Source organism: Salmo salar, chromosome ssa09 (genome assembly GCF_905237065.1).
Source record: "Salmo salar chromosome ssa09, Ssal_v3.1, whole genome shotgun sequence".
NCBI classification, from domain to species: domain Eukaryota; kingdom Metazoa; phylum Chordata; class Actinopteri; order Salmoniformes; family Salmonidae; genus Salmo; species Salmo salar.
Window position 1 is genome coordinate 118905349 of NC_059450.1, and position 14763 is coordinate 118920111.

The following is a 14763-nucleotide window of genomic DNA, read 5'->3' on the forward strand; positions in this document are numbered from 1 at the left end:
CCAATCACATTATGACCCTATCACGCTTACACAGCAAACCTACATTTCCCCATCGACAAAGTGTATTCAACATTGCATGTATCCAGTCCTTTAATTTACTACGTCTTGAAATGAATGTCTAATCATAGATCAAAATATGTTTGTTTTTTAAATCACACGAGTTTAGGTTAGGTCTCTTCGCAGTTCTTTCAACGTATATATATATATATATATAGCCTATTTCTTCACATTTCCGTTCAGGTATGTGGCTGAAGTGTCCATAGAGCCTTAAACTTAAATGGGTTTGCATTTCGTTATATTACCCTATCCAATTTGGTGACACAGAATCAAAGCACATCGTAAACAGTCCCCAAATTGCATCCAAGTCTGCACAGCCTTTGACACACACCCCTTCATTCGCGCCCACTTCCTCCCCCCTCATGCTGGAAGGAGGTATAAAATCCCTGGTGCACGTTCCACTTCACGTAACTAAAGGTAGAAGTCCAGAGTGCAACTGCTCCGCAGAGCAAAGGGATTTTATTTTCGTTGTGAGCTCCATTTCTATTAAGAATTGTCTGAAGACTAAAAAAATCTGACAAGAAGTGCGCTCTATTGTTACATTTCGCACGTGATATTTTTTTTCTTGTTTTGGGATACAATACATTTCCCCTCTATATTGGATATCTGGCGCTGTCTGCTAAACTTTCATAGCAGACGAAGAAACACTTCCCAGAATGGCTCATTTGTTATTAACGTGTTTTTTGGCGTTGATATCAACGCAACTGGTGAGTACCCGTACAAGATTGATAGTTATGTTATGAGTTGGTAACCTGTGCAGTCGCGCCTTTTACGCACTGATATGTACTTATTCTTTCCTGTAGGTCGAGTCGTCCGGTGTGTTTGAGTTGAAAGTACACTCCTTCAGTAGTACCCGTAGTGTCTGTAAACGGTCTAGGGACTGCCAGATATTCTTCCGAGTCTGCCTTAAACATTCCCAAGATGTGATCTCACCTGAGCCCCCCTGCACCTATGGCATGGGACTGACCGAAATCTTCAGTGCCGACCCGAGCTCCATCTCCAGTAGCGTACCCATCAGAGTGCCTTTCCATTTCAAGTGGCCGGTGAGTAGCCTACTGTACACATACTCAATATACCATAGAGCTGATGGGAAATTAAAGGTCCAATGCAGCAGTTTTTATCTCAATATCAAATCCTTTCTGGGTAACAATTAAGTGCCTTACTGTGATTGTTTTCAAATAAATGGTAAAGAAGAAACAAAAATGTCTTCTTAGTAAAGAGCAATTTCGCATGTGAGAATTTTGCTAGGACTGACTGGGAGTGGGGAATTCTCTTATTTGTCTATTAACTAATGTACCACCGGGTGATGTCATCCGGCAGGCCAAAACTCCATCTCATCAAAACAGGCTGAAATTTCAGGCAGTCTTTACAAACACCTCTTACACTAAAATGGCATTATCATCATTTTCACAATGTTACTGTATTATGGAAATATATTTAAAACAAAGGGAAATCACGTTTTTTTACAGCACTGTGCCTTTAATGGTTAATGTCTGTGGTACATTTCATAGATTGGGTAATGGCATGAAGCTTTTCATGATGAGTTTACACTTTAAATAATCTCGCCTTTTACAGCTTTTTGACAAAGTATATATTTTTCCTGTGTGGATTGTAGGGTACATTCTCGCTCATTGTTGAAGCCTGGAACGCAGAGTCCTCGGACGGCCAGTCCACAGGTAGGTAGCCTTCAGTGCACACTCCCTCTAGAGGACGGAGTGAAAGTGGCTTTGATATTCCTCTAACAGTCAATCCCAGCACAAGCGTTTGAGTATAAACACGTTTTACGTATTTGCAAAAATACGGTCATATTTGATTAGACAATATATATAGATTTTTTTTAAAGCTATTAACTCACAAGATTGTATTTTAGGAATGTATTTTCTTTTTCGTCTGCTCAATGTCTCTCTCTTTAATAGAAAACCAGAATAACTTGATCAGCCGCTTGGCCACCCGTAGAAGACTAGACATTGGCGAGGATTGGTCACAGGATGTACATTTTGAAGAGCAAAGTGAACTTCGTTATTCTTACCACGTTGTCTGCGATGAAAACTACCACGGTGACAGCTGCTCAGACTACTGCCGTCCCCGTGACGACCCATTCGGACACTATACTTGTGATGCCGCGGGCACCAGAATGTGCCTGTCGGGTTGGAAAGGAGAATATTGTTCAGAACGTAAGTGTACAGAAGGACTACAAAGTTTTTTAAACGATAAAGCCAAGTCTTTGAATTTTTTTTAAGGTTGTTCAGAATTCTTGAAATAGTTAATTCAGACATTTCAACGACATATTCTGGTAAAAAAAAAAAATATGCTTCTGTCTATTCAAATATAGAGTTTGCATCTTTTGTTCGGGCCAACCATGGAAGCTGAGTGTATGGTTTAACAGCGACACGCGTTGGAACTTAATGTGCGCTCCCTTGCTTGAACAAATATGGCATGTGTTCCTTTTGTGTGCGTACCAGCTGCTTAGTTTAGTACTTAACAAATACTTGATGTGTCTGAGCTCAGTGAAGGGGTGGTTGTTTTGTGATTAGAAAGGGAAACACTCATTCAAAAAAATTTCCCCCTATCTCTAAAGCCATCTGCTGGTCTGGCTGTAGTGAGAAGCACGGTTATTGTGAGGCCCCTGGCGAGTGCAAGTGCCGCCTTGGGTGGCAGGGACCCCTCTGTGACGAGTGCGTCCGCTATCCAGGCTGCTTGCATGGCACCTGCGGCCAGCCGTGGCAGTGCGACTGTAAAGAGGGCTGGGGAGGACTGTTCTGCAACCAGGACCTCAATTACTGCACCAACCACAAGCCCTGCATGAACGATGCTCCCTGCACCAACACAGGCCAGGGCAGCTACACCTGTACCTGCAGGCCGGGCTTCAGTGGCAACAATTGTGAGATCGAAACCAACGAGTGTGACAGCAACCCCTGCAAGAACGGAGGCAGCTGCAATGTAAGTTCTGTGTTGCATTTATCTCTCAGGATTAAAAGCGCCTACTCACAGTCCAAGTCTTTAATTGTCCACTATGAAACGCAAACCTATCCCTTTTTATATTACCAGGATCGGGAGAATGACTACACCTGTACCTGCCCCCAAGGCTTCTACGGGAAGAACTGTGAGATCAGTGCGATGACCTGTGCCGACGGGCCCTGCTTCAACGGTGGCACCTGCATGGAGCAGGTGACCGGTGGTTACTCCTGCCGCTGTCCTGCCGGCTACATGGGCTCCAACTGCGAGAAGAAGATTGACCGCTGCAGCAACAACCCCTGTGCTAACGGTAAGCATCCCCCTAACAGCACAACCACTGTCTTGGTGAGGGAAACCTACCAGGACTTCTGATTGTTATGTTGGAACTGCTCACAAACTCTTATCTGTACGCCTGACGACAAAACTCAACCTGTGCCGTGACACATTCTTTGGCAGTTACCATCATGGGTTTTTAGAAATGTTTTCTTTTTTGCACGTAAACTCAGTTTTGTTTTGACATGCATCCAGTCCGAGCCTAAAATGTAAAAAATGCAGCATAGGCATGATACCAAAGACACTTGGCTCTTGGCTCAGACTGATATAAGGGGTGAGATAAAGCTGTCATTATGAGGTGGAAAAAACTAGTCTTAGAATGTTGTGGGCTGTTTTGTCCCCTCTAGGTCCTCATTAGCTACACTGTACTGTACTTCATGTGGGAATGAGCACAAGCTTATCTGTAATTGGCTAAATTCCTGTTGGTGTAGGAAGCAAATATGCACAGTATATATTTGCCTTCCATAAGAAGCTTTGCCACTCATACCTGCACTTCAAGTTTTGATAAACATGTTGAGTGTGCAGTGATTAGAACCCCCCCCCTGTCTGTCTGTCTGTCTCTGTGATAGGTGGCCAGTGCCTGGATCTGGGCCACAGCCTGATGTGTCGTTGTCGTCCTGGCTTCACTGGGCCGCGCTGCGAGACCAACATCGATGACTGCGCCCGCAACCCCTGCCACAACGCTGGGACCTGCGTGGACGGCGTCAACGACTTTACCTGCACCTGCACCCTGGGCTTCACCAGGAAGGACTGCAGCGTCCGCGCCGATGCATGCTCCGTCTTCGCCTGCCAGAATGGAGGCACCTGCTACACCCACTTCACCGGACCGGTGTGCCAGTGCCCGGCCAGCTTCATGGGCTCCCGATGCGAGTTTAGCCTCAAACCCACCGCCAAGCCCAAGGCAGACGGCTTGCCCGCAGTCCTGGTTGTCTCCTTCGCCCTGGGCCTGGTCACCCTCACCCTTGTGGTGTGTGCTGCCATCGTGGTCCTAAGCCAGATAAGGCGCGGGCGGAAGGCCATGGCGTCTTCCGTCCGTAACGACCTGGAGACGGTCAACAACCGGCCCATAGGTGGTTCCAACCCCTTGTCCAGCCTCCGAGAGAAGGAAGCCTTCCTCATCCCCGGCGGCCATTACAAGGTGTCCAATAAGGACGCAGCGCTGACTTCGGGCCCCGCAGACAAAAACGGAGACAAGGCGGCCTACAAGCAGAAGATGGTTGACTACAACTTGGCCAAGGAGGAGGACCGTCATGCCAAGAACAAATTTGACCAGTAAGTATGCCTCGTCAAACTCAAACGGCATTGTGCCAATGAAGCAGAGAGTACGTGATCACCAGTGCCCTAGAGTTTGGAGTGCTTGTATTGAACCCAGCAACATGTTACAACTTGATCTCTCACTATGTGACGCTCAGGCTTTATCAGATTTTTGAAACCCTCATGTATGATTCCATGGCGCCTATGGAACCAAACCTGACCTCCTTTCCCTCCCTCTATCTCTTTCAACAGGAAATCAGAAGGCAGCATAATGGTTCCACCAATGAGCTTCCCTAAAGAAGGCTTGTACCACCCAGTCTTCATCATCCAGACTGAACAGCAAGCTGAACAGTGTGTCTTTGCTACTGAGGTAAGCAGCTCCTCCCATTCAAACAGGTTATTATTAAGAGTTTATGAAGGAAGTTATTGTCAACTAACTTTTTCAAGATTTGATTGGTAACTTTCTCCCTCTCTCTATAATTTCCCCACCTTAGGTTTAACACAGTATTCCGACACCAAGAGTACTGTGACCAACAAGGGCTTTGCCTGATCATGTTTACAATCTTTCAAAGACAATTCAAAGAATTGAAGAGGATATATTAAATCAACATGTATTATTTAATATTTATTCATGCTGCTCATTAAAATGAACTTTTTCACAACATTGACAATTTTGGATACAATAAGTGAAAAGTGGGGGTGGAGAGTAAAAAGAATGTTCCGGCATAATTTGCACTACATTTTTAAATCTAATATAATTTGCTTTGTGTTAAATTTTAACAAAAAGAAAACTTTCTTCGGAAGAGTGCCAAGGATTCACCATTCACAGAGAAGCAGGACCTTTTTCTCCCCTGATGCCTTATCGAAAAGAAAACGACATCTCAATTAATCTAGAGGGGCCTTTTTACAAACTATGAATATGATATCACTGCAATCCACTTGAGAATCAAAATTAACAGCAAGGACATTTGTGGCCTATTTGTTTTTTGTTTTTTTTGTGTCAAAGTGGGAAACAATGTTGAAGCTATCAAAGAACTGAAGATTCAGGTTTACTGAAAGCTTAGATGGACAGTTGTCTACAAATATCTGTGAGTTTGTAGTGGCTGTATGTCATATCTAGGCCTTCAAGTCCCTAAACTGGACTCCCTTTACCTATGGAAATAAATCACCAATGTGCTCCATCTTTCAGCGCATTACATGTACAGTATACTTAGGAAAATCTTATCAAGTGCCTGATCTTTAAATTATGCTATGACTTAAGGAAAAATGGTACTGATCTTACACACTGACATTTTGTATGTGTCCTTTTGTGTTTGTTTGATACTGTACATGTTTTTTCAGTCTCTTCCGGAGTATTTTTTTTTATTTTTTTTTTACAAACATACCAGAAAGTCTTATTTGAACCAGTTGAAAGTCGTAGTACATGTAATTTGTACAGTTTGATTTTCTCAATGTCTTTCAATTTACAGCTTCCATCTTGCCAAACACCCAGTGCTTTTATGGCATTCCCTTGACTTGAATGAAGTGCATTATGCATAAACTCTGCTTCCCCGATGACAAAATATCCTAGTTTTTTTTAACCGACAGTGCTGGATCTTTAAAAATATGTTTATTTTTTACAGAGTGAAGGACTCCAAAGAGGTTGTTCTTTTTAATTTGAAACCAAATAGATGTTTTTTTTTATTTTAATATTTGTATTATTGCCCTCTTTAATTTAACAATGCAATGTGTACATAACCATGAGATATTCTTTCTATTTAATTTTTTTGTACATCATTTGTATTTATGAAGAGAATTGTATATATGTCTATGTTGTGACTATTGTCACAAAGTCCCCCAAAATATATTTTTTTCATAATAAATCAGAGAAAACAGTAATTCATGTGTTGTCTTCCACTGGGGGTTGGGGTCTTTGGGCTGCTCGCTTGATGTTTATGGTAAGTAGATGGGACATGGGGCTCAAGTCGATGGGGCCCATTTACTTTTGTTGCTGGGCCCCTTGAACCCTCCTAGATAGGCCAACCCCTGCTATCACAGAAAGGGAATCACGTGGATGACGCTAGCAGATTGTTGCCTAGGAGGAGGCTGCGGTGCTGTTTGGAGATGCATCATCTAGGGATTCATGTGCCAGGCTAGAAAAGGGAGAGATCCTACAGGGTGTTTTCTCTAAAGCCTGGGGCATAGTTCCCACAGCATACATTATCTGGCTCTAAAGACCAGCTCTAATCCATCTCCCTGACGCCTGTATACATATGCTAATTCTCTATCACTTTCTCCCCCCCTTCAACGAGACCCTGTATTGTGCAAAATAGATCCAAGGAGAAGCGTATGTTAACAAATCTGCACCACTGCTCCTAGTGTCGTGTGCACACATCTGCTGACTGCTCATGAGATCGGATTTCTAACATCAGTTCTGAAATCTGTTTTATTTTCTGTATTTTACTCAAGCAATAAGCATCATGAGAAACTGAAATTGAGTGTTCCTGTGTTGGTGGAAGATCCATTGAGAATAACCTGCCTCTCAAGTACCCCCCCCCCGCCCCTTTCTGAAAAAAAGTGATGGTTAGGGAGAAGAAATTGTATAAATGGGGGGAGGGGAGCACTTCTGCTGAGAGCTGGGATGGCCACTGGCCCCCCATGGGGAGCATGGCCATGTGGGCTGGGTCCCACTCAGCACCTGACCCTGTGGGCCCCTATCCTACCCCTACTCTCTCTGGTTCTGCTAGCCTCCATGTGCCAGTCCAAACCTCCAAACCAGGATGCTAAACTACGCTAGTTCATGTTAGTCCACCGCACTGAACCTTATACTTGGGGGATACATCCCCATTGTCCATGCTGTTTATCAAATGTGAAGGATCTCAACCCACTGGGAACAAACAGGTTGAATCAACGTAATATGTCAACCTATTGTGATGTGGAATCTGCGTGGAAAATACATTGAATTTGAAAAAAGTAATCAACGTAAACTATTGTTTTGAGAGTGAAATTTCAACCTCATGATTATGTCAGTGTAACCAATTTCCAATATAGACAAACCTTGTATAAAATATGTTGAATTTGTACCTTTGAAACAACGTCAGATCTTCAAAGTTTGGAAAGTATTCTAACCCCTTGACTTTTTCCACATTTTGTGACGTTACAGCCTTATTCTAAAATTGATTTTGTTTTTTAATCATCAATTTACACACAATACCCCATAGAAATCTTGGCAAATGTATAAAAAATTTAAAACAAACATGTTATTTGCATAAGTATTCAGACCCTTTGCTATGAGACTGGAAATTGAGCTCAGGTGCATCCTGTTTCCATTGATCATCCTTGAGATGTTTCTACAACTTGATTGGAGTCCACCTGTGGTATATTTAATTGATTGGACATGATTTGGAAAAGTACACACCTGTCTATATAAGTTCCCACAGTTGACAGTGAATGTCAGAGCAAAAACAAATCCATGTGGTCAAAGGAATTGTCAATAGTGAGACAGGATTGTGTCGAGGTACAGATCTGGGGAAGGGTAGCAAAACATTTCTGCAGCACCGAAGGTCCCCAAGAACACAGTGGCCTCCATCATTCTTAAATGGAAGACGTTTGGAACCACAAAGACTCTTCCTAGAGCTGGCCTCACGGCCAAACTGAGCAATCGGGAGAGAAGGGCCTTGGTCAGGGAGGTGACCAAGAACCTGATGGTCACTCTGACAGAGCTACAAAGTTCCTCTGTGGAGATGGGAGAACTTTCCAGAAGGACAACCATCTCTGCAGCACTCCACCAATCAGGCCATTATGGTAGAGTGGCCAGATGGAAGCCACTCCTCAGTAAACGGCACATGACAGCCCACTTGGAGTTTGCCAAAAGGTAGCTAAAAGACTCTCAGACCATGAGAAACAAAATTCTCTGGTCTGATAAAACCAAGATTGAACTCTTTAGCCTGAATGCCAAGCATCACATCTGGAGGACACCTGGCACCATCCCAACGGTGAAGCGTGGTGTGCCAAGCTTGTAGCTTGGCATACCCAAGAACACTCGCAGCTGTAATTGCTGCCAAAGGTGCTTCAACAAAGTACTGAGTAAAGGGTCGGAATACTTATGTAAATGTGATATTTCAGTCGCAGGTCTGTGGAGATCTTCACAATTGCTATAATAATCTGCACAGAATCTTGCATTTTAGTAATTTAGCAAAGTGGTTCCCAAACTTTTTCACTCAGTCTCTTTCAGCATTGGGGAACATCCCGCACCCTACTTCTACGGGCACAGGCACTATTTATGACAAACTGTTCATACCCCTCTTGTTAGTGGAGAGAGAACTTTGCAGCTATAAATGTTATTTCCTGCAATTCTACACAATTTGTCAGGGGTGCAGAGAATTTTTCAATTTGAAAGCAAATTCTTGTGAAATTCTGTCCATCTTGCTTGTCTGATGTTTGAGTAACTCAAACGTTACAACAAAGTCTATGGGCTAAAAAACGTTAGCTGACATGGGCTAGTTGATCTGACAAGTCATAAATAGTGCTCTAAGGTATGCAATGACTGACATTTTAGAAATTGCACCTTGTGGATTCTACTATTACAACTTTCAAGGGTAAGTGAAATCCGGACTGAGACCCCCCCCAAAAAAACTCTGCCCCCCCCCCGACCTCTCATCAGGGGGTGCGCCCCACAGTTTGTGAACCACTGATTTAGCAGATGCTCTTATCCAGAGAGACTTACAGGAGCAACTAGGGTTAAATGCCTTGCTCAAGGGCACATCAACAGATTTTTCACCTAGTCGGCTCAGGGATTCGAGCCAGCGACTTAACCGCTAGGCTGCCTGATCACTTGCATATGTACTATGTACTCTCAACTGCCATCCAGGTCATTTGGCTGTGCTATTAGAGGAAGCACAGCGATAGCACATAAACAAATAAATAATCTGACCTTGTGTTCCCATTTGAGCTTTGTTGTGTGTTTTTAAATGGTTGAAAGCGCAGTGAAAACCCATTTGGATGAAAACGAAACCAAAAATCTGACATTGTTTTTCCATTGGAATTTGCTTGTGCTTTTAGCTGGTTGAAAGCATAGTGATAACACATTGGGTATACAACAAACTTCTGGCTGTCTTTTTGAGTGGGTGAATAAAGGTCAAAATCTCATTGATCAGCGTCTCAACCAAATATTACCCACATTTCCACGTTGAAATGACGTGATGTGCCCAGTGGGAAATAATCAGATCTAAACATGGTCCAATGAACTATTATTGATCTGAAGCATGATGCTCTCCTCTCTTTTCATCACAACACCCCTCCCCTCCTTTTTCTCCCTCTTCCTGCAGCTGTCCAACCTGAGTAAAATCTTAACAAATCCTCTTGTCCATTGGTGCTAAAAGTGGGGGTTAAGATGAGCAAGCTGCTAAGCTCGTTGGACATGGTGTTGTTGAGTACACTGAACTGTGAGAGAGTGTGTGTGTGTGTGTGTGTGTGTGTGTGTGTGTGTGTGTGTGTGTGTGTGTGTGTGTGTGTGTGTGTGTGTGTGTGTGTGTGTGTGTCATGGGTGAGGGGGTATTGCAGAGGGGCGTGTGGCTCCTTTCATCGCACTCTGCGAGCGGAACCAAAACAGAAAGCAACATGACTGTGTATTAAAATGATAGGAAGTCGCAGTCATGCCACTAAACTGCTTGTGTAGAGAAGAAACCCCTCCCAACATGTCATAGTACTGTACATGACTTTCATTTATAGTGAAAAGGGGGCGTGCACAGAGCAGATAGCTTTGTGCACGCTCACAGCCTAACTGTCAAGGGGCTCTGTTACATCAAACAGGGGCAACCGAACCATCCTTATAGTTAATCAGTTCCAAGTGCCACGTGTTCAGACCCTGTTAGAAAACAGCAGAGGAGTGGAGGGACTTCAGACCTCAGGCTTGCCTGCTGTTCACCTGGCTTTATTAAAAAAATCTTGCACTAAAGTTTGAACTTTGAACATTTGTTATGTCATCTGGGGAGCGAGGAAGACCAACCAAGTCTTTCCCATTGACACTGCCTGCCCCTGGAGTGGAAGAGAGAGGGTTTGACTGAGTGGTGGCCGTCTGAAGATGGCTGCTCTGGATTGGCCAGAGTGCTGGGTCAAAACAGGATGTGGTTGTATACACAGGTCTGGGAGTGGCTGAGACGCGCAGCTGGAGTCACAGAGTACCTCTGCGTCCTGTTTACCCCGCCGAGCAGAGGCTGCAGAGAGGGGGCCTGCCTGCGCCCCTCAAAAGTGGCCTTCCCTAGTTTCCTGTGGATGATTGCGCCCTGTGCCAACTGATTGTGGCACTACTTGTCAAAAGCCATCTCTTCAGAAAACAAACTGAGCCCTCTGCGCGTGATTCTCTACTTCCCTTATGTTCTTCTTGGGACGGGGCAAATGCTGTCAATGGGCTACTCATGCTCATTCCTATCAATTAAATGGAGATGTTTTCTATGCAGGTACTAAGATAATCAGCGATTCCTATCAACATACTAAAAGCTCTTTCAATTTCACCCTGTTTTTAGCCATCTATTTATTTAGTGTTTATGTTTGTTCAACATTCTTTCAAATGTTTTGTCACAACAGAACAGCTTGGTTTCTGTGCATGAACGAAAGACCACTCCCTAATAATTTCATCAGAAAGTGGTTGAAATCTGGTTGGGAAAATGGTTTTCAGGGAGGTCTCAAGTTCAATTCAAATGATAAATACAACTCCTGAATGAGTGAGTGTTTATTTCCGGAATCCCCTTTCCTCTTGGTCAATAGCGAGGGGAGGGGGGGGAGTCGGTGAGTCAGGTAAACACTGGTGAAAAACTCCAGCCTTCCCTCTGTGCTCCTGGCTTTGGGTGACACCAGGCACCGGGGTAGGAACTCTATTGTTGCCACTGTTGTCTTTTCCTTGTATCCTCTTCAACGGTCAGAGGAGGAGGATGAGGACGAGGAGCTACACCCCATCCTCATTTGTTCCTGTTGTATTACTGCCGTGGTGCGGAGTGGCCTTTAGCTCAGCAGGCTAAGACACGGAGTGGTCAGGGCTGTAATATAAAGTGAATGTCCAATCCGAGGAGTAACTTTCATTGTTTTACGTCTCACAAGAATGCCCGAAGATAACTCCCGTACTGCCTTACAACATGCCGTGACACTGTCGTGCATACTATGATATCTTCACCTTTAACTTTCACACATTTCCTTTGAACACTTTCTACAAATGAGTGTGCACCACAATATAAGACAACTGTACTTGACAACAGCAATTAACAGAGACACAGTTACTGTAAAGGTTTTGAAAGAACAATAAAGCGATGCAAGATTTCACATGTACATTTCTCTTTTTACCACGGTTTGTCCCGGCGGTAGCAACTGTGAAGGTCTCACAGGGGCCTGTGAAGGTTGGTTGTAGTAGAAGGTTCTGTTTCCTCTTTTCCAATGCATCCTTTAGCTTGATGTGTTTTTTGTTGTTGGGCCTCTTAGGTTGGGAGTTGTGTTGTTTTTTTGCATGGGATTGACCTGTAGCAGGAGAACAACCAGCAGGTCTTTCTGCTTTAGACTCTTCTTCACCTACCCTGAGGGTGGTGGGGCCAGGAAGTAATGTGCTTAAAGTCAAGCTGCTTTGCCATTTCTCAGTTACTCGAGAAATGTGAGTAACAACTAATCAGTAACAACTAATCTGCCATGTCATACCTTGTGGAGGTTCCTTTCATCTTCATGGTGACCTGTGTGTTTGTGTAGTATCTTGATGAACAGTCTGATATGATTTTTATTTACCTATGCAAGTCAGTTAAGAACAAATTCTTATTTTCAATAACAGCCTAGGAACAGTGGGTTAACTGCCTTGTTCAGGGGCAGAACAACAGATGTTTGTCAGCTTGGGGATTTGATAACCTTCCAGTTATTTGTCCAACGCTCTAACCACTAGGCTACCTGCCGCCCCACATGATCAGATAGTTTTGTTTGTCACGCTCACGTAGATCCAGAGCAACTCCTTTCTATGGTCTGTCGGGGAGTGACATAGAGATTAGTGGCTTGTTTTGTTGTGCCTTTCTCAGCTCACAACAAGACTGATAAGACAGGATCTTTTTCTTTACCACTGATGAGATCCCCGGCCACCATACTGAGGCTTTCTCTCACCATTTAGTCAGACCCAGTGGTGTAAAGTACTTCATAAAAAATACTTTAAAGAGCTACTTAAGTAGTTTTTGGAGGTATCTGTACTTTATTTGACTATTTCTTTAAGAAAATAAGGTACTTTTTACTCCATACATTTCCCCTGACACCCAAAAGTACTCGTTACGTTTTGAAGGCTTAGCAGGACAGGATAATGTTCCAATGTACGCGCATATCTGATCTGTCAGACTCACTAAATGCTTCATTTATAAATTATGTCTGAGTGTTGGAGTGTGCCCCTGGCTATCCGTAAGTAAAATAAAAAAAACATAAATTGTGCCTTCTGGCTTGCGTAACATAAGGAATTTGAAATCATTTATACTTTTACTTTTGATACTTAAGTATATTTTAGTAATTACATTTTACTGAAGTAGTATTTTACTGGCTGACTTTCACTTTTACTTGAGTCATTTTCTATTAAGGTATATTTACTCTTACTCAAGTATGACAATTGGGTACTTTTTCCACCACTGGTTAGACCTTGATGTCCTTTGTGTATTCTATCAACAATGTCTGCCCTCTTTGTCTGTGGCGTTACTATGCGGTTCCCACAGGAGATTTGGTGGCACCTTAATTGGGGACAACGGGCTCATGGTAATGGCTGGAACGGAATGTGTGGAACGGTATCCAATACATCAAAAACATGGTTTCCAGATGTTTGATGCCATTCAATTTGCTCCGTTCTGGCCATTATAATGAGCTGTTCTCCCCTCAGTAGCCTCCTGTGGCGGTTCCCCCTGTGACTTCCCCATTGTACTCTGACAGTTCTGTTTCACTGGAAAAAAATCTCTGACTGTGGCTGGGGTTTTGCTCAGACCAGTCTGACCTGATTTACTTGATCATCTACTGCAGGGGCAACTCTGATGTTCTCCATTTCTGTCTGTGTAGCAGGTATGTTGTTGATGTTGGCTGCGACGTAACGCTCAACGTGTGCGTGTCTGTCCTTTTTTTGTGCGTGTCAACGGACTCCTTGACCGTGTCCGCCACGACCAAGGTTTTTCCTGGTGCATACTCTGCTGTGGGTTTAGTCTCTGGCATGGTAAAGCCACATTATCCAAGTCTTTGCTGTTCATTATTGGGACCAAGGGCTTGTGGTCTGTCACTAATTTGAAGTGCTCCAGGCTGTATATGTATTTCTCAAACTTCTCACAGGGCCAAACAGTCGCCAGACGCTTCTTTTCGATCGGCACGTATCTGGTTTCTGCCTCTGTGAGCCACCTAGAGCAGTACGCCATTGGCTTCCCCTCTCCATGGCGCTATAGTAGTACACTGCCCAGCCCATAGCTGCTTGCGTCTGCTGAGACTGTGGTGGCTCTGTTGCTGTCGTAGAACGTCAGGACGGGGGAAGTCATCAGAAGCTCTGAGGCGCTGGAACACCGTCTGCTGTGTGTAGTCCCATGTCCACGCTGTCTTTGACTTCAGGAGCTCATGCAGTGGTTGGCCCAGGGCGGAAAGGTTGGGGATATACTTCCCTAGGTAGTTAACCATCCAAAGAACTCTCTTCAGCTCCAGAACGTTCTCTGGTGGGGATAGCTGCCTGTTGACCTCCCACTTTCTCTGGATCAGGCCTGACTTCTGATGGATTGATGAGGTGTCCCAGGAAGCGTAGCTGTGTTTCCCTGAGGAAACACTTTTCCTGTTCAACTTTAGTACGGTTGACTATCTTCTGCAGTAGTCTCTTTAGTCGCTCATCGTGCATCTCCATGGTATTTGCATATACCAAAATGTTATCCATAAAAATGGCAACTCCCTCTAGGCCTTGCAATGTCTCCATCATTTTCCTCTCACTAGCTTGAACATGTTTAGAAATAAAATGTTTGTGCAACATCTTGTTTCAGTGGATGATAGCAGAACATTTTACATTTTGGTTGGTAGGGAGCAGAGGCAGGACAGGAGGGAGAGAGAGAGGAAAAGGAGAAACATGGAAGAGTGCATTGAGAGGGGAGGAGGAATAAGGAGAGAGGGGGAGTGAAGAACACACACAGATGAAAGACACACCTGCCATCACTACATCAATACTTG

The 14763-nt window shown here is 43.9% G+C and overlaps 1 protein-coding gene across 1 annotated transcript; it reads left to right on the forward strand.

The window, feature by feature from the left end:
* Positions 1-455: 455 nt before the first annotated feature.
* dlc (deltaC) lies at positions 456-6477 on the forward strand. Its single transcript, XM_014214088.2, has 9 exons — positions 456-764; positions 861-1100; positions 1673-1733; positions 1974-2231; positions 2636-2997; positions 3106-3322; positions 3915-4617; positions 4852-4969; positions 5094-6477. The coding sequence occupies exons 1-9, from the start codon at positions 714-716 to the stop codon at positions 5097-5099; spliced, it is 2016 nt and encodes a 671-aa protein (XP_014069563.2). The 5' UTR covers positions 456-713; the 3' UTR covers positions 5100-6477.
* Positions 6478-14763: the final 8286 nt, after the last annotated feature.

Coding starts and splice junctions, on each gene's coding strand:
- dlc (XM_014214088.2), top strand. CDS start 714: ATGGCTCATTTGTTATTAACGTGTTTTTTGGCGTTGATATCAACGCAA. Junction 765..860: donor CGTTGATATCAACGCAACTG/GTGAGTACCCGT, acceptor TCTTTCCTGTAG/GTCGAGTCGTCCGGTGTGTT. Junction 2,232..2,635: donor AGGAGAATATTGTTCAGAAC/GTAAGTGTACAG, acceptor CTATCTCTAAAG/CCATCTGCTGGTCTGGCTGT.